Source organism: Pipistrellus hanaki (assembly GCF_964339955.1).
Source record: "Pipistrellus hanaki genome assembly, chromosome: 16".
NCBI classification, from domain to species: Eukaryota; Metazoa; Chordata; class Mammalia; order Chiroptera; family Vespertilionidae; genus Pipistrellus; species Pipistrellus hanaki.
Window position 1 is genome coordinate 27,025,974 of NC_140518.1, and position 27,369 is coordinate 27,053,342.

Sequence of the window (27,369 nt, forward strand, 5' to 3'; positions counted from 1 at the left end):
ACTGCCCCTGGGGCCTGCAGAGGTCGCCTTTGTAGCCAGTCCCCCTGGGTTCTCTGGCCACCAGCCTCCTTCCTAGGAGCTGCAGAGCTCAGCCTCAAAGGCTGGCGCTTTCTGCTCCCGTAGTGAGACGCTGGCCTCCACCTCACTAGTTCCCATTGCCCTTCAGGAAACCTTTCTTATTTATTTATTTATTTCTAAATATATTTTATTGATTTTTTACAGAGAGGAAGGAAGAGGGATAAAGAGCTAGAAACATCGATGAGAGAGAATCATGGATCAGCTGCCTCCTGCACACTCCCTACTGGGGATGTGCCCTCAACCAGGTACATGCCCTTGACCAGAATCAAACCTGGGACCCTTCAGTCCCCAGGCTGATGGCCCTATTAAGCCAAACCAGCTAGGGCTCTTTTTTATTTTTTAAATATTTTTTTATTGATTTCAGAGGAAAGGAGAAGGGGGGGTGGGGGGAAGAAACATCAGTGATGAGAATCATTGATTGGCTGACTCCTGCACGCCCCACGCTGGGGATCCCCAGGTAGGTCCTCTGACCGAGAACCGTGACCTCCACGCCGGCTGCAGGGCCTGGAAGCCTCCCGGTAACCACCCACCGCCACGAGGGAGGGTTTTCTCCGGAGACCTCGCCGCGCCTCGTTTCCCTCCTCGCCGCGCTGACTACCCGGCGCGTCGCTCCTTTGTCCACACACTGTGACTGCGACTTCTTTGACTCAATATTTAAGCAAATGCCCAACACTTCCTACAGAAAGGACTCATCCGGGCAATGGACACAGAATTGAAACATTGGGCGCTGTCTCAATGAACCTTTATTGATAGCCTGTCTTTAACGACGCCGGTAATGTTTTCAGGCCCTCCCCTCGGATTTCCCCTTCCATTCGCGAGCTCCTAGGCATACCTAAGAAGCTGGCTCCTTTACAAAGAAATCCTAAGGGGTCAACGAGCCTAACCGGCGACTGCGGGGGGCGGGGCCATTGACACAGACAAGATGGCGGCCGCCCTCAGGCTGAGCGTCCCCACCCACTCAGGGCGGAGGGCTGCGTCACATGACCCGCCCCTGTCTGGCCCCGCCCCCTGCCGCAGTGCCTGACGGGAGGCAGAGCGGCGAGCGAGGGCGTCGGCCATTTTGTGTCTGTTTCCTGTGGGACGCGGCGGTGGCCGTTGGGTCTGAAGAGCCAGCGGCTTTCGCCTCGACTTTCCTGCTTATTTTCTCCTCCCTTTCTTGCTTTATCGGCGGGGCGCAGTTATGGGCCGTAAGAAGAAGAAGCAGCTGAAGCCGTGGTGCTGGTATCCTTTGTCCGTTTGGAGTCGCGGCCGCGCCGCGGCGCCGGTGGTTGGTGACGGGGTCTGAGAGAGGCCTGGATTTGGCCTAGGGCGGCGAGTGTCTGGGTTCTAGGCCTGTGGTGGGGGGTGAGGGGTAACCTGGCGGCTGGAGTCGGATTTGCGAAGTCTTCCAGGAAAATGGGGTCTCTAGGGTGGGATGCTCTGCCGGTTGTGGGGCTATGGGCTCGGTGACTCAGGAGATTCCAGGTTTGGAGCGAGCGGTGACCCGCCGGGCAGCGGCTCGGACCCCTCCGTCAAGGACAGTGTCCCCGGAGGACTGTTGGGCTGTTCCCCGGGGTTTGGGGGACGGTTCAACAAAGGGATTTTCTTCAAGTAAAATGCTCTGGTTGGCGCTGTGGCTGGTGAGGGGAAAGCTTCCGGAGCCAGTCAGCCACTTTTTTCCGTGTTCTTATTTTTAAAAAGAATCGATGGATTAGTCGACTCGGGTTTCAAATATTCCTTCCCCCCCCCCCCCTTTTTTTTTTTGCGCGCGGGGTGTGTGTGGCGGGGAAAGAACTAGCTTCCGCGTCTCTAACTGGCGCTTTCGTCTTCTCTTTGGGGTGGAGATTTTTGTAGCTAGCTAGCAAGCTTGGTAGGGCCAAAAAAAAAAAAAAAAAGAACGCCTATTATCCCTAAAAACTGCTACAGAACTGCGTTTATTTTTGTAATAGTTGAACGGTCACGGATTTTGTAATGTTCTTTTAGGGAAATCTTACTACTTTTGAGGTAATTCTGCTTTATGGATGTAACTCATTGAGTTTAAATACGTTCCTTGGCAACCTAAGTGCATAGGGAGTTGAAAACTTTATAGGTTAAATTGAGTCATTCGCTTTGAATATTTTTAGATGATAAAATAAACTTAAGTTCTAAACATTAGGTAAATCTTCATTTCTCGATTACTTTTCATTATCTAATGAATGAATTCTACGTACTTGTAAATCTGTCTTGACCTAAAGTCGGGGATTTTTTTTTTTTTTTAACATTGAACCCCTCTAATCCACAAGACGCATTTGTAAATGTTGAAATAGTGAACAAAAGAAGAGTTAATTTTATATAAACCTCTGTTAAACACACACACACACACACAAAAAACAACTATGTTAAAATGTGTTTAGGGGTGATGAAGAGAGTATGGGCTTCCAGGAAATTCCATGGCAAGTTAATCCCCAATTGTATAATAAATATCAAAAACAAAGTTTCTGTAAAGTGCCTTTTTGCTTTTAGCTGTTTCTATATTTTAATGGTATTGCTATTTAATGTTATAGGGCAGGTGTATTTTTTAATAGGCAGCATCATTGTGTTAGTTTTGTGCCTTAACACTCTTGATCAGGTACTGTAATAGAGATTTTGATGATGAGAAGATCCTTATTCAGCACCAAAAAGCAAAACATTTTAAGTGCCATATATGTCATAAGAAGTTGTACACAGGACCTGGCTTGGCTATACACTGCATGCAGGTAAGGATTTTACTCCTATATTTAATTTTTACTTCCTTGTGATATGGAAACAATATTGGGGGGAAATTGTGAATGTTTATTTCTTTGACAATTGTAGGATATTTTTGTTTATTGCAAAAGATCAGATTAAATGACCAGTTTAAGAAAACACACAGATGTTGTTGTTTTTTTAATTGATTTAGGGAGAGGAAGTGAGAAGAGGAGAGATAGAAATATCAATGATGAGAAAGAATCACTGATTGACTGCCTCCTGGACTCCCACACTGGGGATTGAGCTTGCAACCTGGGCATGTGCCCTGACTGGGAATCAAACCCAGGACTGACACTCTTCCACTGAGCCAAACCAGCAAGGGCAGCAAACCTGTTTAGTCATTGAAAAGAAACGATTTCTTTATGTTTAGAGTTTTATAGGTAAATTAGAGGCATGGTGCATGAAAATTTGTGTGCTTGGGGGTGTCCCACTCAGCCAGGCCTGTTCCCTGTCTCAGTCCAGGAGCCCTCAGGGGGTGTCCACCTGCTGGCTTAGGTCCGCTCCGTGGGGGATTGGGTCTAAGCTGACAGTCAGATGTCCCTCTGGCAGCCAGGGAACCCTTGGAGGATGTCCACCTGTCGGCTTGGGCCGTTAGTTGGGCATCTTTAGCGCTGCCACAGAGGTGGGAGAGGTTCCTGCCACTACTGCTGTGCTGGCCAGCCAGAAGCCAGCTTCTGGCTGAGCAGTGCTCCCCCCTGTGGAAGCGCACTGGCCACCAGAGGGCAGCTCCTGCATTGAGTGTCTGCCCTCTGGTGGTCTGTATGCATAATAGCGGCTGATTGTTCCACTGTTGTGGTCAATTTGCATATTACCCTTTTATTATATTGTATTATATAGGACTAGAGGCCTGATGCACGAAATTTGTGCAAGGGACTCGGCCCTCACATCCCAGGTTTCATCCGGACTGTTGTTCAGCTGTTCAGTCTAATTTGCATATTAGGTCTTTATTGTATAGGATAGGGTATTTTAAAATTTTAATTATCTTTTAAAAATATATTATTGATTTCAGAGATGATGGGCGAGGGAGAGAGAGAAACATCAATGATGAGAATCATTGCTCTGCTACTTCTAGCATCTCCCCTTCCGGGGATTGAGCCTGCAGCCCAGGCATGTGCCCCTGGTCAGAATCGAATCTGGGACCCTTCTCTATCCACTGAGGCAAACAGCTAAGACTTAAATTATCTTTCATCCTAAGGTTATATAGGTGACAGGTTGCGATCACAAGATATATATCCTCAGCAGGGATATATATCTGAGTTAAAAAGGCAGGGATCAATGGTTTAAATTTGTGGGCAGTTTCACCAGTTCTCATCCCCCAAGAATTAGTACTTAATTAGCTGCCATTAATCACTGCCATTGAAGGATTTGTTATAATCTGTTGCTTGGGGCCAGGTTTATGTTAATAATTTATTCCCAGGTCTCTTTTGGATTGGTGTATTATTACATTTAATAGTTTCTTGATTTCTTAAATCTTTTTACTACTAGTTAAGGAGAGCTTCGTAATTTTTAAAGAGCTCATGAATACCATTATGTGTTGTTACTATTGCCAATTTTAGAGCTGCCTGAATTTTTGTCTAATTGGACCTTAAAAAGTTCTGAGATGAGCAAATCTCTATTGGAAAATACTGTTTGTAGAAGCAGGGAGGTAAATTAAAACAAGATGTTGCTCTCCCAAGTCTTAAAAAAAATAAGTTTATATAGCTCCTTTATTCTAGTTCCATCACCATAACAATTTAACATGTATTCAGAAATATTTGAGAACCTACTCTATACTTAGACAGTCACTTAAGTCTCATGTAGCTATTCAAAAGAAAATTAAAATTCCTCAATCTGCCCAGGCTGGTAAGAGCATCGGCCCACAGACTGAAGGGTCTAGTGTTCCATTTCCGGTCACGGTTGCAGGTTCATTCCCCAGCGGTCGCGGTCGCGGCCGGAGTACACCAGTTGATGTGTGTCATGTTTCTCTCCCACCCTTTCTAAAAATCAATGGAAAAAATATCCTTACTCCTTGGATGAGGGTAAAAAAAAAAATTCCTGCCGCATTATAGCCTTTTTTTTTTTTTTTTACACGAGAGGGAGGAACATTGATCTGTTGTCTCCATAAGTACCCTGACCTGGTGCATGAGGTGAAGCTCTTATCAACTGAACCACACTAGCCAGGGCTGCTACACCTTTTTAAAGGATCATTTTGGCTACAAAGTTGAGAATAGACTACACACACAGTACAGTAAGGCCACATAGGAGACAAAGAGTATTCTAGATGAAATATGATGGTGACAGAGCCAGAATTTGCTGATGTGGAATATGAGAGAAAGTGAGGGGTGAAGGATGATTGAAGGTTTTTGACTTGAGCAATGTGAAAAATGACGCTATTACAAACTAAGATTGGAAAGCTGCAGGAAGTATAAGCTTAGGGATAAAGATACCAAGATTATTTTTTTTTTAATGAATTTTTATTTATTTCAGAGAGAGGGGAAAAGATAGAAACATCAGCGATGAGAGAGAATCATCCACCTGGGCATGTGCCCTCTGACTGGAATCAAACCTGGGACCCTTCAGTCTACAGGCCGACACTCTATCCACTGAGCCAAACTAGCTAGGACTTTAATGTGTTTTTGTTGATTTTAGAGGGAAGGAGAGAAACTTCAATGTTTGGGAAAAGATTGTCTGCCTCCTGCACCCCTCCTACTGGAGATTGAGCCTGCAACCTGGGCATATGCCCTGTTGGGGAATCAAACCAGCGACCTCTCAGTGCATGGGATGATATTTACCAACTGAGCCACTAGAGTGGCTAGGGCCCAATATTGTTTTTATGTTAATTTTGAATGTGGGTATGTTAGTTTTGAAAAGATTCATTGACTATCCAGGTGAAGATGTCACATAAGCAGTTGGATCTACAAGTTGAGTTCAGAGGGGTTGGAGGTAGAAATAGAAATTTGGAAGGACACAGTTTAAGGATGGCTATTTGAAGCCATATCTTTTCTTCTTAGGGAATCCTATATAATAAAAACATAATATGCAAATTGAACTGCGGAATGACCAGTTGGCAGGGGGCAGGGCCAGCCAAGCTTGTGCCAGTGGGCAGAGGTGGGGGATAGTGATGGAGTGGGAGGAAAGTAGCAGCTACCAGTGGCTGTGGAGGGGCAATGGGTGGGGGCTGGGTCTAAGCCATCAGTAGGACATCTTCTGAGGGCTTCTTGACTGTGAGAAGGTGCAGGCCAGGATGAGGGGGGACCCGCCCCTCAAGTGCATTAATTTTGAATTTTCATAATCTGGGCCTCTAGTAGAAAATAGATAGAAAAATGCAAGGATTCCATGTTGGGCCATTCCCAGCATTTTGAGGTCAGAAGTTTTAAAGAAGTCATTCAAGGAGAGTGAAAGGGTAGGAACACCAAGACAGTAAGTACCGCTAAAACCGGTTTGGCTCAGTGGATAGAGCATCTGCCTGCGGACCGAAAGGTCCCGGGTTTGATTCCGGTCAAGTGCATGTACCTTCGTTGTGGGCACATCCCCAGTGGGGGGTGTGCAAAAGGCAGCTGGTTGATGATTCTCTATCATCGTATCTAACTCTCTATCCCTCTCAATTCCTCTCTGTGTAAATCAATAAAATATTTTTTAAAAAAAAAACAAACAAAAAAAACCCCAGTAAGTACCCTAGAAGCCAAATGAAAGTGTTTTCAAAGAGTGAGTTAATTTGACTATGTCAAATGCTGGTGGTAAGCCAAGTAAGAACACGACTAAGATTGGATTGATCAGAGTGGAAGGTCATTGTTCCTCTTTCCGAGAAGGATTTCCTAGAATGATGATGAAAGTTAGGAGTGATTTTAAAAGAAAATGAGGTCTGCAGCCATACTACACTGAATGCCCGGATCTCTTAAGCTAATCAGGGTCGGGCCTGGTTAGTACTTGGATGGGAAGCTGCCTGGGAATACTGGGTTCTGTAGGCTAAAAAAAAGAGAAAATGAGAGCTGCCATCTTGCGTCCTAGAGAGTGTGCACTTATTCTCAACTGGTCTGCTCAAGACCTAAGCATCTACTCTAGTATCCCTTGTAGTCCCATTTCCTCTCCAACAAGAGGAAAGAAACTATCATGAACCAGGGAAAACTGGCCAAACTGCAGGCACAAGGTGTGCATGGTGGGGAAGGAACTGTTTGCAGAAGGCGTTTCACAGAACAGCTATAGCAGATGATAAAAAGACTTTAGTTCTTAAAGAAGGTAGGGTATTGAGGAGGTGAGTGTGTTCACAAACCAAGGAAAAGTAATCCATTTTACCAGTATTAAAGATCAGGCAGTGAACACTTCACTATTACAAGGCATGCTGAGACAAATTGCTGATACAATGCTACCTAGCATCTTAATTCATCAGGGTGCAGACCTCCAACTAGTTTAAAGAGCTCTGCCCAGACAATTTGAATGGAAAAGCACCATTTTCTACCAGAGAAAAAGATGGAAGTTTCAGATCTTGTGGAGAATTTTGATGAGGCTTCTAAGAAAGAAGCATAATGAATTGAGTCAACTTCTGAAAAAGATTAAACGATTGAAGATACTGTGAAGCTACTGTTTTATATTATGACTGCTTTTTCAAATTTTATTCATGCATGCGTTAAAATCTACAGCTCTTTTCAGTTTTTACTTATATACAAATTGTTCTTTGCCTAGTTTATAAAAAGAAGAAAATGGGAAAGTAGAGACATTCTTTCAAGGAGTTGTACTATAGAGAAGAGATAAAATGGAGGAAGCTGGAAGGAGATTAGTTGAGAAATTATTAGTAGTATCTTTGACTAAGTGATTCTGTTTATACATAGTCGTACTGTAATTTCAGAGTAACCTGTGAGATGAGTATGTCAGTTAAATCAGACATTTTCCAATTTTATAGAAGATAAACCTAGGACATTAGTAATTTAGAAGGCTTATGTCACTCTTGCTCCTATCCAACCGAGACCATACTAACTTATACTAGGCAAAATTCTAAGTAAATCATGTTATTTTTCTCTTCCAACATCTTTTAATTAGTATATTTATTCTTGCCCTTATCACTTAGAAATGTAGTGAAACTAGTTAACGTGCTTGAGAATGTAATTGCATTTCTTTTTTTAAATATATATTTTTATTTCAGTGAGGAAGGGAGAGGGAGAGAGCTAGAAACATCAATGTTGAGAGAGACTCGTTGATCTGCCTCCTGCACAACCCCAACTGGGGATCAAGCTCACAACCTCAGCATGTGCTCTTGACCAGAATTGAACCTGGTCCTCAGGCTGACATTCTACCCACTGAGCCAAACCAGCTAGGGCTAGCTAGACCCAGTCACTCAACCAACATACTAAATGGTCTCTAAGTAATTTGAAATGACTCTCTGAAATACTTTTACCTATCTGATGGAGGTTTTTGTTTGTTTTTTAATGTTAGGTGCATAAAGAGACCATAGATGCTGTACCAAATGCAATACCTGGGAGAACAGACATAGAGTTGGAAATATATGGTATGGAAGGTATTCCAGAAAAAGACATGGATGAAAGAAGACGGCTTCTTGAGCAGAAAACCCAGGGTAAAGGTTAAAGTATACTTTTTCTTTATTCCTTTTTTTTTTTTTTAATATATATTTTATTGATTTTTTTTACAGAGAGGAAGAATGATAGTGAGTTAGAAACATCGATGAGAGAGAATCCTCAACCAGCTGCCTCCTGCACACCCCCCACTGAGGATATGCCCGCAACCAAGGCACATGCCCTTAACTGTAATCGAACCCGGAACCCCTTAGTCCATAGGCCAGCGCTCTATCCACTAAGCCAAACCGGTTTCGGCTAAAGTATACTTTTTCTTAAATAGCTTCACTAGTGAGAGTATTGCCACTTTAAAGTATAAATTTAATGGTAGATGTTAGATTTTTTATTCAGAATTCCAATTTGAGTTGGGTATATATATATATTTTTAATATATTTTATTGATTTTTTTTTTTTTTTAATAGGAAGGGAGAGAGAGGGAGAGTGTTAAAAACATTGATGAGAGAGAAACATCGATCAACTGCCTCCTGTACACCCTCTACTGGGGGATGTGCCCGCAACCAAGGTACATGCCCTTGACCAGAATCGAACCTGGGACCTTTCAGTCTGCAGGCTGACGCTCTATCCACTGAGCCAAACTGGTTTAGGCTTGAGTTATATTTTTCTTTGTCTTATGTTTGAAGTTGTGTATTGATTTTTATATGTATTATCTTCCTATAATAAAAGGCTAATATGCAAATTGTTCCCTCGACCTGGAATTCAACCAGGGGGGGCAGAGAGGCCCGTCAACCACCCCGTGCTGTACCCCCTCTCCCCACTCACCCAGTCTGACCCCCACCTGTGCACGAATTTGTGCTCCAGGCCTCTAGTCTAAATAATAAAAGCATAATATGCTAATTAGATCAGACATCCTTCCAGACAAAGCTGGGTGCCTACCTGCAACTGGGGGAAGGAAGACCTACTCTTGCACAAATTTCGTGCGTGGGCCTCTAGAGAGAGAGAGTGTGTGTGTGTGTGTGTGTGTAAATAATACTGTTTGGATAATTTCAAATATTTTATTCTAAACTGAATTCCAAGTGGAATTAACAAGTGCTGAGGTCTTGGAAAATAAAGGTAGTTTGTATTTGTTTTTGATTTGAGAGCAAAAGAGACACTGATTTTGTTGTTCCACTTATGCATTCAATGGTTGATTTTTATATGCCTTAACCAGGGATTGAACCCTCAACCTTGGCTTTTGGGATGATGCTCTAACATCTGAGCATCCCCGGCCTTGGCAAAGGTAGCTTGTTTTGATTTACGCAACCACTAATTATATACATTTTTTTAAAATTTAACTTTGCAGCCACATATTATCCAGTTGATAGCTTTTGTAAGTCACCTATGGAACTTTTAGTTTTGAAATATTGCACAGAGGTCTGTAGTTTACCATTTTGGCTGGAATAGAAAGCTGTGTTGTTGTTGTTTTTTGTTGTTTTGTTTTGTTTTTGTTTTAAATAAAACTGACTTAGAATTATTTTTACCTGTCATAAAATGGGTAGTTGCTTAATATAAGTTGAAAACACATTTGAAGAGTAAAGAATAATATTAACTGAAATATTTTTGGAAGAAAAACTTTATCAGCTAGTTGCACTGAAATAATTTTCTTTTCTCTCTTAAAAGAATTTTATTTTCATTTTTTTATTAAGGCATTATATGTGTACATATCTCACCATTGTGAAATAATTTTTTAAAGTGTTGAATGTCTTAAACTTGCTTTGATTCCTGTTCCCCCTTCTCTATGGGAAAATTAATTAAAACTTATCTAACAGAGAGTCAAAAAAAGAAGCAGCAAGATGATTCTGATGAATACGATGATGACGACTCTGCAGCTTCAACTTCATTTCAACCACAGCCTGTTCAACCCCAACAAGGCTATATACCCCCAATGGCACAGCCAGGACTACCACCAGTTCCAGGAGCACCAGGAATGCCTCCAGGTAGCATATAGAGTTTCTTACAATTTAACATTCTTAGGATATTATTTTATTTTATTATTATTTTTTTAATATATATTTTATTGATTTTGTACAGAAAGAAAGGGAGAGAGATAGAGAGTTAGAAACATCGATGAGAGAGAGTCATTGATCAGCTGCCTCTTGCACACCCCCCACTGGGGATATGCCTGCAATCAAGGCACATGCCCTTGACCGGAATCGAACCCGGGAACCTTCAGTCCCCAAGCCGACGCTCTATCCATTGAGCCAAACCGGTCTCGGCTCTTAGGATATTATTGATACAGTGTTAGAAGTATTATATTCTTCATCCTAACCCTTTAATATTAATTTGATTTTTTTGTTGTTAAAATTGTTTATAGGCATACCTCCATTAATGCCAGGTGTTCCTCCTCTGATGCCAGGAATGCCACCAGTTATGCCAGGCATGCCACCTGGGTAAGAAAACTCTTTTTAAATGGCTTGTGGACTTGTGCCTAGTAATGATCTTTCAACTTGAGTGTTACATGAATTAAATGTGACTTTGCATTTTTTCCTCCTAAAAGGTGTGGGCTCTATAAATATTAAAATTTCTAATAACTGGATCTACCAATAAATTTGAGGAATATAAATCTGTCTCTGATGAGAATAGATTTTTGTGTTTTAGGATGTATGTAGGCAGCCATCTGCTTCAATTGCATTTGGTGTAATTAAAGTAGTTGGCTGTAGAGTTGTGAGTTTCTGAGATTCAGAACTGTCCATGACACTGTTGGTTGTGACAAGCAAATTCTGTAAATGATTTAAGTATTTGTCAAATCATCAAGAACTAAAAATAAATATGAGGTGCTTGTGCCCATCACTTTTACTAAAATGTTGTTGGATGTGACAGGTAAACAATACACTTTCCCACTGTATTTTGAAAATCACAGTTAGATTTTGATTTTGTCATACATTTTCACAGATTGCATCATCAGAGAAAATACACCCAGTCATTTTGCGGTGAAAACATGTAAGCATCTCATTCATGATGTAATTCAGGAGGTATAATCATAATGTCATTTTCTTGTGTGTTTAATGGGATCTATTCAATTGACTTCAGAAATTTTCTAACCTTCCTCACTAAAACTTCTTACAACTTTCAAAATGGTTGACACAAGTCTCTGAAAGGGGATATAAAACACCTTTGAAGAAATAGTAATAAATCCGTATATAAAACAAATATTTTCTAAACATGTAGCTATTTTCTCCTAACTGCTAAAAGTAATGGGATTTAGTAAAAAGGGTTGGTATTTAAGAAAGACCATATAATCTTTTACCAAATTATATGCTTTATGTTTATAGGAGGTAATCAAACTTTTTCTAACGAACTCAATTTATAAAAGTTAATCTTCTGACAAAAGTCCTAAATCAAGAATTTACAAACTTAAATTTTTTTAAGTGCAGTGGACATTGGTATTTGAAGATGAGCTCTTTTAGGGGGAGAGAAAAAAATGGAGGTTTTTACCTCCATGCTATAGTGTTACATGCAAAGTAAAAATTAGGCAATCTGAGTTTACATTTGACTATCTTTAATATTGGTGATAGTTTTTCTGTGCCCTCCAAAATAATTTTATCCCCACAATGTACATTCAATATTTCCCTTTTCAAAAATCTGTTGACTCTAAAGTAGAAATTTCTTCTTTTTTATTTATATTCTGTGTGGATATTTTTCAAGTAAGATAAAAGGTGATTTTGCTTCCCAGTTGCACATATTTTAGATGAGGCCTTCTTGTATATATCGAGAATAGCATATAATATATTATAACTGATGACTTTAAATGTATTAAAATGTTTTGTGGGTGTTTTTTTTTTGTGTGTGGGTTGTTTTTTTTTTTTTTTTTGTAAAGACTGACTTACTCCTACCCCATCTTACTGGTAAACCCAAGAGTTTGCTGGTTTTTAGGGGGATTATTTTGATAGGATTATTTTTATTGTTTGTTCTTTCAGCGTGATTTCAATATTAGGGTCAAATTCAAGTCTTATCTGTTGTTTCAGGATTTAGCCAAAATATTTTCTATGGTTTATACTGTTAATTAACTTTAGATGTTTCTTGAAATTTGCTTTCTGACAGAATGATGCCAATGGGTGGAATGATGCCACCTGGACCAGGAATACCACCTCTGATGCCTGGTATGCCACCAGGTAAGAAATGTTACACATTTCCAATCAAGGGCATATTGGCTTCCCACACAGAGCACATGCTCAGGTTGTGGGTTTGATTCCCAGTGTTGGAGCATCCAGGAGGCAGCCCATTAATGATTCTCATATCACTGATGTTTCTCTCTCCCTCTCACTCTCCTTTCCTCTCTCAAATAAATAAAAATAAAGATGTATTTTTAAAAAGTAAAATAATATTAAAGAATAATAACCAGTGTTCATTTGATAATCTGCAGTGAATATTTTAAGTTATGTTGAAGTTTAAAGAATGAACTAGTGATACATTTTAGGGAAAGTTGTTTAAAGGAATAACTTAGTTTTTTGAAAATTCATGGGTATTTGACTTAATCACCTTTTTCCTGTAATTTGGATTATAGTTAAGAGAATTCTAGTTGGTGCAATTCTCTATATGTTTAAAGAATTGGTTTGCTAAATCAGTATCAGTTAAGCTTAATTGCTGCTTTGCTCACATACAGGGTTTCTAGTGGCAACTTTTTTTTTTTTAATATATTTTTAATTGATTTTTCAAGAAAGGAAGGGAGAGGGACAGAGAGTTAGAAACATCGATGAGAAAGAAACCAGCTGCCTCCTGCACACTCCCCATTGGGGATGTGCCCGCAACCAATGTACATGCCCTTGACCGGAATCGAACCTGCGACACTTCAGTCCGCAGACCAATGCTCTATTCTAGTGGTATCTTTCATTTCACAAAATTCTGGAGACAACTTTGAGGCAAGATTATTTCAAAGGACAAATGCCTAAGTTCTTTGAATTTCATCGAGTTCAGAAGTCAATTGTTAGTGACTTTATAGTATGAAAGTATTTTTAATATGTATATTGTAACAGCAGTTTTGGGAAAATATTTTTTTCTGAACTAAATGCTTCCAACACTGAGGCCTCTTCCCAACATTTCTTCTATACAGGTATGCCCCCTCCTGTTCCACGTCCTGGAATTCCTCCAATGACTCAAGCACAGGCTGTTTCAGCACCAGGTATTCTTAATAGACCACCTGCACCAACAGCAGCAGTTCCTGCTCCACAGCCTCCAGTTACTAAGCCTCTTTTCCCCAGTGCCGGACAGGTAAGGTGAAATTCCTAAAAAGGAATGCCACTTATATTAAAGGTAAAGTGTCATCGTTTACAGAAATCTCTGAAATTGTCATAGGTCAATTTTTGTTGATGGTTTTAGTATAATTTATTAAGCATATTAAGAAGTGGTCTTTCATGTTTGCATATATTGATTTTGTTGACTAATAAAAGATTGACTGGAGCCAGAGATAGTATAGTATGTTATTTTTTTTTTTTTTTTTATTGCTGTGAACTCTGGTTATTCTAGCTTTAGTTAGAAATGAAAGTTTAATTTCTGGGGACTTAAATATGTGATTATATTTGGTGGTCCTCCTTTACCTATTGAATTATGAGTGGAATGAAAGCAAAGCCAAAGACATTGATAAATCATTTGTGGGCTCTTCTAGCCTACAAAAGTGACAAACTACAATGCTGCACACTTGCTGAAAGGGCAACATTTAATTGCTCTTGACTTAGTCGCACTTACTTTCTTACAGATTTTTGTCTCCAAAACTCAGAAGTACAAAAGGTGCTTCTGTTATATTTGGTGTGCCTATAATGATTATTACTTTTAATAATAGTAATATTATTTAGAATTATCTAGTTTCATTTAGAATTAAGCAGATGTATTTAATTTAGAATATTGGGGTGTATTTTTTATTTTTCAATTTAAGGTTGTCTCTTAGATGTTTCTTTTTTAAACTTTTTTTCCTATTTGTAGTTGCTAAATTAAAAACTACTTTTTAAATGCTTTTGAAGCACCTTAATTTACGCTTTTGAGGTGAGTAGGTATTTTATTAAGAAATGTTAAACTTAGCAAAAAATTTTGTTGTCATTGATAGAGAATTGGATTAAAGTGTCAATCTTTACTCTCCTTTTAAGGTGTTTTTGAAATATCTCATTGCAAAACATTAGTTTAGAAAAGAAACTGGTTAACTAGGTTTATTGGTGTAGAATTAAGTCTTTTTTTGAGGCTCATACTGTCACTTTATTATAAATGCATTAACTGCCTGCCTCATTAAATAAATCAGATTTGATTGCATTATATTTTGCATTTACAGATATGCAATCTGTGCTAAAAAAAAAAAAAAAGTCTACCACATGGCTTATTTTACCCATTTGTTTGGAGACTTTTCATTGTTTCCTTTCTTTTATGCTACAGATGGGGACACCTGTAACAAGCTCAAGTACAGCTTCATCCAATTCAGAAAGTCTGTCTGCATCTTCTAAAGCTCTGTTTCCTAGCACAGCACAAGTACGCAGGAAGTTGCAGTTTAAAGTTGTTAAAATGGCTTTATAACTTAACCCTTTGGACCCTACTTTTAAACTAAATCTTTTCCCTAAAAATATACTATGTAATTTTTATTAATTAAGATTAATGGAGTACAAATCAACCATATTTGAAAATTGAACTCAGAAAAAAAATGAACCCCAAATTTCTATGGTTCTAAAGGGTTAAAAGCATGTAAGCAGTAAATGCCTTATAGTAGCCAATGATTAGCCTGATGCATGATTAAGCTATTTTTATTTATGCTGTTTAATCGAATGCATCAATAATGTAAGGAAATTTGGTTCTAAAGTTGTGTTTTAGATGTTGGATATTACAAAAAAGTAACATTAATTATTGGTAATTTTATACTTAAAAGATCCTTCTAAACCATTTTGATCATGATAATCATCTAGCCATTGTTAATTGGGAGGACATTGTATTACTATATTACTAATACCTCTGAAGGACATTTTTAATGTGTCCACGATTTATGTTAATTATGCTTAGTAACTGAAATTTATCCAAGCATTTGTATTTTGTAATTTCTAACCATTTGGGGTTTTTGTTGTTGTTACTTGGTATGTTAATTAAACAACTAATTTAGAATAGTAAAAGTAGAACATTAGCTATCTCATTAGATAATACTACTATATTTCATCAACCTGGAATAAATACAAAGTTTTGTAAATGAAAGAACTTGGTTGAGAAGGTAGATGACACCTGAGAAGTTAAATATTCTTACCTTTTTGTTGTTCCAATGCTGTGTTTTAGATGTGATCTTGACCCAGCATATTTTGATATTCTTATGTATTTCTTGATTTTTGTGGAGCATTTATCATGTTAACTTTGTTTTAATTTCATTTAGAGTTTGGTCCTTTATTGAATGTTGGTGTCTTATTTTTAAGTTGGTAGTAGATAGTTTTGGGTTTTGTTGATGAAAATTTGTGTTTTACAGGCTCAGGCAGCTGTCCAAGGACCTGTTGGTACAGATTTCAAGCCCTTAAGTAGTACCCCTGCAACAACTACAGAACCCCCGAAGCCTACATTCCCTGCTTATACACAGTCTACAGCTTCAACCACTAGTACAACAAATAGCACTGCAGCTAAACCAGCGGCATCAATAACAAGTAAGCCTGCTACTCTAACGACAACCAGTGCAACCAGTAAGTTGATCCATCCAGATGAGGATATCTCTTTGGTAAGTTGTTTACAGTTTTTTTTAATAGCAGAGTTTGATTGAATATCTTTGTAGCAGCCTGTCCCATTTGAAAAGTGTTAATTTGTAAAATGATGGTCTTACTAATCTGATTTAATGCTTACTAAGTGGTTTTTACCATTCTGATTTTTATTTTTGTTATCCTTACCCGAAAATATTTTTCCCATTGATTTTTAGAGACAGTGGAAGGGTGAAGACATGGATGCGCATGCACACACACACACACACACACACACACACACACACACACACACGAGGGATGGGGATTGAACCCACCACCCTTTGGTGCATGGGCAGATGCTCTATCCATTGAGCCACACCAATCAGGGCCTGCTGTTCTGATTTTTTTTTAAGCAATTTTCTTTAGCCTTTTTAAATATATTTTTATTGATTTACTTTATTGAAGGGAGAGGGAGTGAAAGAGAGACAGAGAGAAATACCAGTGATGGGAGAATCATTTCTTGGCTACCTCCTCTATGCCCTTCCCTAGGGATTGAGCCCGCAACGTGGGCATATGTTTAGACTGAGAATCAAACCAGGACCTCCTGGCTCAACCACTGGGCCACACTGGCTGGGCCGTTCTGATTTTTTAAAACCACAGAGTAAAATTAATAGTGTTTTTTTTTTTTTTTTTTTTTTTTTTTGAATAGACATTATTGATTTTTTTTTTTTGCAGACAAGGGAGAGGGGTAGTCAGAAACATCGATGAGAGAGAAACATTGATCAGCTGAATCCTACATAGCTCCTACTGGAGATGTGCCCACAACCAAGGTACATGCCCTTGACCAGAATCAAACCTGGGACCCTTCAGTCCGCAGGCCGGCGCTCTATCCATTGAGCCAAACCAGTCAGGGCAATAGTGCATGTTTTGATCTTAGATGCATTTCCTCCCACCAGATTATTTCTGAAAGAAGACAGTGAGTTCTTACTCTTAAAATTCATTTTAGTTAGACATAGATTTGTAAATTAATTGAAGAAAGAGTGAAGTGTGAGGTAGAAGACCATATACTCTGAAGACCATATTGCCTTCTTCACAAGACACTTTATTGCAGAAACAATTTATAAATCCTAAAGTGGTTATCTGTGCTTCAATTACAAAAATAGATGGCTAGTTCTTAAAGAATCAATATTTTAAGTAGTTGAACTGGTTTGTGGGGCAAAAGTAATTGATTGGGAAATAAGAATACTTTTTTTAAACTTTATAAATAAGGTCTTTGATGCTTGCCTTTATGCATAATGAGTCTCTGTATTCATGTGTTTAATGTCGTGCTTATTTTTTATTTTTAGGAAGAAAGAAGGGCTCAGTTACCTAAATATCAGCGTAATCTTCCTCGCCCAGGACAGGCTCCCATTGGTAATCCACCAGTTGGACCAATTGGAGCTATGATGCCACCACAGCCAGGCATCCCACAGCAACAAGGAATGAGACCCCCAATGCCGCCTCATGGTATTCCTCTTTTTATGTTTATTGTTTTTAGCAGATTTTTTTAATCTACACATAAATTAAATACATCTGCAGAAGTTACTATTGTTAAAAGTACAATGCACGAACCAACTTAATCTATTTTTTGTATTTTAAATGTGTTTTTTAGGTCAGTATGGTGGTCATCATCAAGGCATGCCAGGTTATCTTCCTGGCGCTATGCCACCATATGGGCAGGGACCGCCAATGGTCCCCCCTTACCAAGGTGGGCCTCCTCGACCTCCGATGGGAATGAGACCTCCTGTAATGTCGCAAGGTGGCCGTTACTGATCTCACTTCATCCAATCTAATAGGTTTGGAGATTAAACCTTTTCTCAACTTGTGCTGTTTATATAGCCAAGCTTCCGTCAATAAGGCTTCATTGTGACTTTAACATTATCTTCCCACATACCAGGAACTATTGGACATTTATTTTACATGGGAAAAAATTATTTGGAATAATAAAGCAGGAACTTTTCCTGAAGTTGCAATTTATATTGTATGGCTTCTTTTTCATGTTTCATCTAGGTTTTTAGAAGTGAAGTATAGTAAATTTGGTTCGTTATATTGTGAAGGCGCTGGAATTTCATGAACGTACCACCTTAATAAAGGCAAGTTCTGTAAGCTTACATTGCTATTTGTAAAGTTATGCCTTCACAGCATTTCAGATGCTGTTGGACTTCATGTCCCCAACCTAGCTTGGTGAGGGCTGTAACTATTTCCAAGTACCTGTACATTGGAAGTCTGAATGTGTAACAATATTTAATGTGTTTAGAGTTCCTCATGTTGCAGGGTTTACGAAACCTGACCCACTAAGGTCATGTGGCTTTTTCTGTACTGTTAAAACTTCATTGTAATAAAATGAGAGAAAAATTTATGCCTTTTTATTCATAACCCAGCTGTGGACCACTGCCTGCAAGGTTTGTACAGATGCATGTCATATTAGATGTCCATATAATAAAATTCATAGTTGCCAATGCAGTTTTGATATATCATTGGATTCTGTCTTTGAATTATAGGCTGTTCTTAGCTGCATGTTTTGAACTGGACAATATATATAGAATTGTATGTTAGTGCTTTAGTTAACAGAAAACCTTAGATAAGTATGAGTCATTACGTAATGGGTATGAAATCTTTATATTGTATCACCTTTTTACCCCCTTGATGTCAATACTTCTTAGACATCTTTAATATTTAAAATTAATCCTTAATATTTCCTGCTGATATTTAGAGCCTAGTGCCAGACCACTCATTTCCTTCTGATTGTTTTTGAGACTGCAGCACTGCATGGACCTCAGAAGCTTTTCAGGTGCAATCTTCTAGAAGGTTGGCTGCAAGCAGTAATTACTTATTGTGCTGTTAATGGATTAGTATATATTAAGTGTAATGTTGAGAGTCTATGCCTGTTAGGATAGTTAACAGGAGAATTTGAAATTTTTTATTACATTATACTATTTGGAGAACTATTATATAGAGTGATTGCTATTTAGTATTATTTTGTTGTAAGTCTCATAATGATAGCTTCTACTGACCATTTTTTGCATCCAGTGTTATCACTTAAGGGTATGTTTATGCTTATTTAAATATCAGTGACCTTATTACTATAAGGACCTGAAGTTGAGGCTTTCCTCAATATAAAGTTTGAAAATTCTTAGAAAATGGTAACATTTCTTTTAACCTTTATATGAAAGTGTAGGTATATATCGCCAAGAATACATTTCAACTTTGTGCTGAGCTTCATATACTGTTCCCCCTCCAGTGCCTGCCTACTAAAATAGTTTTGGGATTTGGTAGCACATCATTTATACTGCCAAAGAAAAACTTATGTTGAAAAATCTTTGAGGTAAAAATGACTTGAACTTTCAAAAATTATGCAAAACTTTATTTGCATTTAATGCAAAGAGAATATATTTTATGTCACTGTCTATTGCTTTTTGAGGTCTGAAGGGAGAAAATACTACTTTAAAGTAAGTAGTATAATTCTCATTAAAAGTCAACTTAGTAAAGTGTTATCCATGTCACTTTTAAAACTTAAGCACACCATCTCTTGTGTTCTGTAGGTATATTGCTCAGATAGTACTCACTTGATATATTCAAAGTATAATTTGTGTTTGCATCAAAGCATAATTAGCTTCTAGAAAATATCTTTTACCTAACTGCTTCTGGGGTCCATGGTGTGGTTAAATCATGAGTGGAACAAATTACATTAAATTAATCTTTTTTTGAAACATGATTCCTTAATAATAGAGTTGAATTTAAGTAAAATTCATCTTACCTCACAAGAAACAACTTTTGGGACTTGATTTTTTCAGAAAGGCATTATAATTGCCACAATTCAGGAAGTTGCAACATTAATGAGGCTGCCAGCTTTTGCTCTGTCTTGCATCCACACTTAATCGCCTTTTTTTTTTTTTTTTTTTTTTTTTTTTTACAAAACAAAAATGATTTAAACATTTGTCTGGCATTAGTTTCTATTGTATATTTATTAATACTGTACAAGATCAGCAGTTGAACAACTTTTGAGTGGCTACTGGCATTATTTGACTTGAGTACTTTTAGTAATATCTCACACATTTACCATTAGGATTGGGGAAAATAATCTTAGTGTGCTTCCATTCCACTGATAAGTTACATCCTGAACTTAAACTCAGCTTAATTAAACAGGTGTGTGGGGGGAGAGCCCAACAAAAATAACTATGGTCTCAGTAGAATTATAGTGGGCAATAGGTTTTTTTGTTTTGTTTTTTTAAGAGCTACTTTTTCCCCCTTTGCTTGCTAGATCATTGGGATCTTTTAAAAATGCATGTCTTTTAAATTAATTGGGTAATGTTTTTCTAAAATTAAAATTTTCTTCTTCCTATAGCCCTGCCATAGGACAGGCTGAGGCTGAGTCTCAGTGTTGCCCTGTTCAGTCTGAGGCAAGTGGGATTTATTTTATTCCTTATAGGGGCTTTCACAGCTTGATGGCTGTTGGATATTTATGTCCCCAAACTTGCAGCAAGTTTGGTGAAGGCCCCTACGTTTAATTAAACGTAGGATTTTTATACTCTTTTGGCAGAGAAGGCTCTATATTAATATTCACATTTAACTGTGGTGTTAATAAAAATAATTAAGAACCATTGAATATAAGTAATTTGAGTTATGTTATACCTAACAGCCCCAGTAAAGCTGGTATTGCAATATTGCAGTTTCATAAATTGACAAAATTTGACATTTTGATTTGGAGGCATGAAATATTTCAAACAAATTTCCCACTTTCAATTTTTAGGGAAATCTTACTGGTTACTTTCCCTTCAAACTATTAAATTTAAACTCAAGGATAAGATTGATTATTGGAAATATTACTGAGTACTGAAATACCGTACACATTTTTAACCCCAACATTATGCATTGAACATTAAGGTTGAAAGGTCATCTGGAAATGCTTGTGATTTTTAATATTTTTCAAACCTCACCACATTAGAGCAAATGTTAATGTAGAGCCCTGGGAAAAGTGGGAAGGTGGTATATGTGTGGTATGTATGCGTATACACTACACATTGGGTATTACAGACCTGTGAGTATGGCTAGATTACTAATTTTCAGGTAGCCAAATGAAAGTTGTACCATGAGGTAAAATTAGTCTATTGAACTATGGATTCAAATCAATTATTTTGAGGTTTATTTTCAGTCTTAGCAATATCTTATACAATCTACATATGTGAGAAGTATCCATGTTTGTTTCCCAACTAAAGTTTGTTTAAGTTGGTGAGAAAAGATGTGTTTATGCCTGTATATTGTAGGGGGTAAAAGGCAACTGGAAGAGAGGCCAAAACGCAATGCTGGATTTTGTTTCTTCCTGTGTTTGAGTCACCATTCTATCCAGATAGCATTTTCATCTGAACAGTAACAATTAACATATAGTACAACATTTCTCACAAACCTGGTATTGTGTTTCTATATGGTTTTAATTCTTGAAAGCATAAAGAAAAAAATGCATTAATTGAATTCCAAGTTTTCACCTGGTTAATTAACTTTCATGCTTTTCTCTGTAACTGAATCATGGGAGAATATATTTAAATCTTTGAATAGGAGAATTTTGTCATGGAAGTATTCCACTGAAATATTTTATAATCTACTCAATAATTATACATTTTAAGACTCCATATTTGGAGTTGTTTTCTGTTGTATCACCATTTCCCAATATACTGAAATATTTTAAGAGCGAAGCTGCTTCTTCTAATAGTGGTCATTGAAATAATTATCATTCAAATAGGCTTTACATACTTGTACCAGGGGTAAGAGGGGTTTTCTTACGGGTGGCATAATTTGTTGAAGATGATACAAAATATCTAATTTAAGATTTAGTTTCTTTGATATCTCTATAGTTCTGTGACTCAAATACGATTTTAATAATTACATAACTTTCGAGTGTTTATTTCAGCCACTGGGAAAACTTGATAAATATAAGGAAATGTTGAAGATAACCTCTTCATTGAAATAAAATATATACTTGTATTGGTTAGGAGATTCTAAAAAATTTAACATGTACCCTAAAATTTGTATAAATAGGCATGTCTTTTTAAAAGGTGGTATTTACCTGTTTGTAATTTCAAAATGAAAACTGTTTTATCTCACTATAACTATGGAAAAGTCTTCTAAAATGAGGGAGGGGTTCAGTTCGAAAACTGTTGACTATAAAGCAGATTTTTGTAAGTAAACATTTCCCCAATTATATTTCTGCTTGCTGTCTCATGGCTTGAATATTAGTGAAAGGTACTGCTTTTTTTTAACCCTTAGTATTTTGTCATATTTTAATAAATAACCTTTTGTTTTTCTAGCATAGAAACTATTTAAGTTTTCTGTGTGGTATTTATTGGCAAAATAAGAAGTTACTTTAGTGATGTATATACTGTTGTAAACACGGTAATATTCACAATTTTGTAATGCTGACTTTTCAGAACTACTAATATCTTAGCTCTAGATATCCCCTATTATGGATTTATTTAAAAATAATACATAGGGGAAAAAAATAATAATAATAATACATAGGATCTAGGGAAAGGCAGGACTTTAAGCTCCCTAACCTTCAACCTTTCCAAGTGTTTTCATATTCTTGACATTTTTGTTGGGAAATAAGTTTTAAAAGTAGAATTTTTAAAAAATTTCTTTAGTAAGGCTCAAAAGATAATTGTATTTTATTAACATTGTTTTTCTCCCCTGGGCTGTATACGTTCTTGCTTGCATAATTTGGCCATAAAAGAAAAGGCTTCTCATTTTACCAACTCTGGAAAAATAATAGCTTAAAACTAATAGTTTCATATTTTTAAACCATCTCTAGATCTATTCAATTAGTATGTATCCTCAGGGGAAAATATATTTCAACAAGTAAGATAATAGGAGTTATATTGAGCAGAAATTAGAGATCTGAAGGAGATCTTTGAAGCAATTTGAACTATTTCTATTTCAAGCAGATTGGACATTATAAATTAAGGCTTTTATGTTAGGTTCTTTAGGAGGCATGTGATCACCAACTATATTGTGAGAATATGTTTGTGTATATCTTTTAGTTTGATGAAATTAACTACATAGAAGATACATATGAGTAAACTTGTAATGATTGGTTAATACTAAGTGCTGTAATGATATGTAAAGTGGTGATATGGCACAGCTTCAATAGCATGCTGTGTATTTGGTCAGGGTTTGTATAATGCTGTGTTTGTAAAAAGGAGAAGTCCTTTATTGGAATTCTCCAATCTCTTTGGCATTCTTATGTGTCTGGGATTTTAAAGAATCTATGTTTTCACCTTTGGTTAATTTTTAGCAACTGACAATGAAATTCATTGATGCCCATCATTGATAAAAATGAAGAATGATATGTCCTCCCCAGTGTACTACACATAGACTAAAAGTGATTATTTGGGAGAGAGACCATTGTATAGTTTTGCTAGACTTAAGTACTTTAAATATAATGAAGGAACAGCATTTCTGCTCTTATTTTGCATTTATTATTAATACTTTCATCAAATCATGTTATAATGTAGCTCATTCTCAACATTTTATTTATAAATAGTCAAAGTGAAAAGATTTGCAGCATTATTTTCCAGTCTCTACTCATAAACAACACTGCTAACTACCCAAGTGATCCAACAGAAGAGTTATTAAAGTTCTGTAAGTTTGAATTAAAAACATAAAGGGGCATGTAGTGAGTGAGCAAAGCCTCCCTTTTAGCTATTATTTCTGTGTACTTCTAGGAGAAGCAATAGAATTTACTTTTCAGCTCATATTTTTTAAATCTTTAACATAAAGTGAAATCAATTTTTTGAAAAATTGAATTAGTATTAGTAACTATTAAATTGCCTCTGTGGGGTGTCTCTCTACATATACATAAATTAAAACATTTAAGAGATTTTTTTCCCCACCCTGGATATAGGATTCTCCTCTCCCCTTTTTAGAATAAGAAAAATTTTCACATAATACACATTATTTTTTATTAAAATAGAGCTGTGTCCAAGAGATATAGTGTTATTAATTCATTCCATTAAGGTCACTACATTTAGTAGCCAATGTAAGGTAATTTTTGTAAGATGCAGGGAAATTTTTTTTTAATGTATAATGTTAGGGTCTGAGGAAATTTAATGCACATTGACTTTTAAAGTATGGATTGAACTCCTCAGTTTAATACAATTTGTGTTTTTGTTAACTAGCAGCAGAATTTCAGCATTTGCTACTTACTGGTAGAGAAGAAAAACCCCACAGCCCTGCCAGTACAGGTTAGTTTAATCTGTAAGTACCTGATGTTCCTATTTTTTTCAAACATATCCACATAACCCACACAAGGAAGAAAGCTGCAGTTGCTTAAATGTGAGTATGACTAATAATAGATCCATTGGACACTTTTAAAAAGCAGTACTTGGGCAAATTATTAGCTTCAGGTTTGCTAATCTCCGTTGTAATAAAGGGTAATACTACTCCTTTATTATTTGGTTGTGGTTGAACCTAAATAGACATATTGTACATAAAAGGAAAAGACAGTGAAAGTTTCTTGCTCATTTTGGTATGTCCTGTGGAGTGCAGGGCTTTGGATCCAAGGTCTTTTACTTAAGTCACTTCTGTGGTGGTATTTTCTTTACCTTTCAACTTTTTACAGAATGAATCAACCCATAAAGTTTCCTCACCTTTAGCAATGATAAGTGGTGGGTTTCTTAGCTTGTAAAAAGTTTTAGTAATTTGAGGTAAATAAGTAATTTTGTTCATTTTTTGTAAACTAGAACCTATTCTGTTGGTGCACCACCAATGATGGGTTTATTTTGAAACAAAAATAACAAAACTTATCTTTAAATATTCAAATGAAAGCTGACTACCCATCAAGAAATCTAGATGGATTCTCCATGTATTTCTTTTGAGGAGCAGAGATGTAATGGATTATAAAATATGTTCAAGTTTTTATTATTGTTTTCATTGGTCTACCATAGTTTATTGTTATCTTGAACCATCCATGAGAAATATCCTTTAACTTTAAATACTATACTCTTATGTTGATAAAAATTTAAAATACCAGGATGAAGAATAAGGCATGCAACTTAGTTTATAAAAGCTTGAACCATCCTTCTAGTTTGTAGCAATGATGGATTCATGGCTTCCTTTTTTACACCTAAATGTAATGTTGTCTAATTTGATTGAGACGGTCCACCCATAAAAGCAAGTGGGATGATGATCAATGTTCAGTTAAATTTTTTTTAAGTCTCAATTTAAAAATATATTTCATAAGGTATCCACTTGGTTTTTAATATAAAATTACCTAAGGGCTTAAGTTTTATTGCCTTTCACAGTTTAAACTATATAAGAAATGGTGTAGATGCAGTGGAAATGGTTTTCCTTAAAACCATCTCTTTAAAGCTGCCATTCTGGTGAGTACTATTTTATACTTTTGTATATCACAGTTTTTCCTTTTAAATTTAACAGAAAGTGGAAACTTCAAAGAGTGGGCAATCTAAATTTCTGCACTCTTTATTATTATTTGTTTAAAATATATTTTGTTACTGATTTGAAAGAAGAAGGGAGAGGGAGAGATAGAAACATCAGTGATGAGTCATTGATTGGCTGCCTCTTGCATGCCCCACATAAGGGATTAGAGCCTGCAACTCGGGCTGTGCCCTTGACCAGAATCAAACCCCTGACCATTCAGTCCATAGGTCAATGCTCTATCCACTGAGCCAAACCGGCTAGGACTGCACTCTAGATATTATCTGAATTGAGAATGTTGAGGTGATTATTTTACCTCTTGATATTTCTGCAGTAATATAGGTTCGGGGTTTTTTTTCTTCTGACTTTCACTTAACAGACTAACTAGAAAAACTTTTTATACAAATTATTTCCTTTTGGTGAGATGGAAAAAGGGGGTTTTATTCAAAACTATCTAGCATTTATGATTTTAAGCTTAAGATTTTCTTTTTAGTTGACAACCAAAATTTCTTTTGGTTCTCACTTTGTATAGATATAAAATTTAAATACCAGAATTCCTGTCTGTTCTTGAAACTATTGTTCCAGTGTTTTGTGAGCAATTAAGCGGAGGGTAAGGTTGAAGGAGGCAGGCCTGAAATATGGTAAAGTTGGTTAGTTAATTCTCTTTGAGTGAGGCTAATTGATTAATTTTGACTGCGACTTCAAAATTTCCAGTGCATTCTTACATAGCTAACCTTGCGTTAGAAATAGTGGTTTCTGGGACTGTAAACAGTGAAAATTAGCCTCTATATATTTTTAGTTAATTTGTACCCTGTTTAATACCTTCCCCTCTAGACTTGAGCCACATGCTAGTTAATGTAAATATATATATATATATATACTAAGGATGTTTTTAATTTATATCTCCTGCTGATCTTTGTAAACTCATAATGAAAAATCAACTCTTAATGCTTTTTAGTATGAACAATGATAGTTTTCTAAAATCAGAAAATTGGAACCTGAGTATGTGATAATGGTGATGCATTCTTCTAGAGAAAGTACTAAACAATGTATGGACCCTCAATTTATGTCTTTAAGATTTAAACTGAAGTAAATTTCTAAGGAACTCTGTCCTTTCCTAGCAAGGATAAGCAGACATTGAAAATTTGGTAAGTATTTAACTTTAAATGCATGTGATAGTGATGAAAAAAAGTAGCCAAATTTCCATAGTTTTAAGATAATATGTAGACATGAACAAGAATTCTTGGATCTCCTTTGCGACCTAATGTCTGTCTGTCTTGCCAGCAGTTTTATAAACTAGTGTTCACAATGATTAAATTGGAATGTACCTTACTCCTTGTCTGGTTTGGTTATTTTTTTTCTTTTGTATGGTGCTTTAAAATACTAATTTTATATTTAAAGCTTTTTTTCAAGGTTATCTTTAAGAACTATTATTCAGATGTCCCTATTTTTAAACCCAATGACAACTTTGAATTTACAAACATTTGTTTTCTAGCTCCGATTAAAAATGAAAAATAGGCAGCTGATTATAAAAAATGGGGGGGGGGGTTATTTGTGCTCTTTTTGGAATATTTGTAGGGATGGATATATTGCAGTAAAATATTGTTAACTGCCAAGGTTGCCGGTTCATTCCTGGGTCAGGGTACATACAGGAATCAACCAATGAATCCATGAGTAGAACAATAAACCTGTGTGCAAAGAAAGAGAAGAAAGCCCTCGCCAGTGTGGCTCAGTTGACTGGCGCGTCATCCCTTGCCCTGAGGTCGTGGGTTTGATTCCCAGCCAGGGGGCATCAAGGAGGCAACCAGTCCATGTATTTCACATCAGTTCTTCTCTCTATCTCTTTGTCTTCCTTCCTCCCCAAAACCAATTTTCCTTAACGGCAAAAAGGATGGTATATGGAAGTTAATATAATTGCT

General features: G+C 36.8%; 1 protein-coding gene across 12 annotated transcripts; it reads left to right on the forward strand.

Moving 5' to 3' along the window:
* The first annotated feature begins 1,101 nt into the window (after positions 1 to 1,101).
* On the forward strand, positions 1,102 to 26,782 carry ZNF207 (zinc finger protein 207). 12 transcript variants are annotated; one of them, XR_014793084.1, is made up of 15 exons: positions 1,105 to 1,299; positions 2,666 to 2,792; positions 8,230 to 8,374; positions 10,133 to 10,300; positions 10,678 to 10,753; positions 11,256 to 11,303; positions 12,405 to 12,475; positions 13,414 to 13,571; positions 14,721 to 14,813; positions 15,784 to 16,026; positions 17,332 to 17,491; positions 17,637 to 18,117; positions 20,370 to 20,424; positions 23,559 to 23,656; positions 24,193 to 26,782. XR_014793084.1 is itself a non-coding variant. In XM_084863092.1 (12 exons), the coding sequence occupies exons 1-12, from the start codon at positions 1,259 to 1,261 to the stop codon at positions 17,795 to 17,797; spliced, it is 1,485 nt and encodes a 494-aa protein (XP_084719218.1). In that variant the 5' UTR covers positions 1,102 to 1,258; the 3' UTR covers positions 17,798 to 19,932. The 12 variants fall into 12 exon arrangements, 8 of the variants coding, with proteins under 8 accessions (XP_084719218.1, XP_084719221.1, XP_084719220.1 ...); XR_014793083.1 differs by having other exon boundaries at positions 23,559 to 26,782; XR_014793085.1 differs by lacking the exon at positions 23,559 to 23,656.
* Positions 26,783 to 27,369: the final 587 nt, after the last annotated feature.

Excerpts from the sequence above, each read along its gene's own strand:
- ZNF207 (XM_084863088.1), top strand. The coding sequence starts at position 1,259 with ATGGGCCGTAAGAAGAAGAAGCAGCTGAAGCCGTGGTGCTG. Across the intron at positions 2,793-8,229 it reads TGGCTATACACTGCATGCAG|GTGCATAAAGAGACCATAGA; the intron begins GTAAGGATTTTA and ends TTTTAATGTTAG. Across the intron at positions 10,301-10,677 it reads AGCACCAGGAATGCCTCCAG|GCATACCTCCATTAATGCCA; the intron begins GTAGCATATAGA and ends AATTGTTTATAG.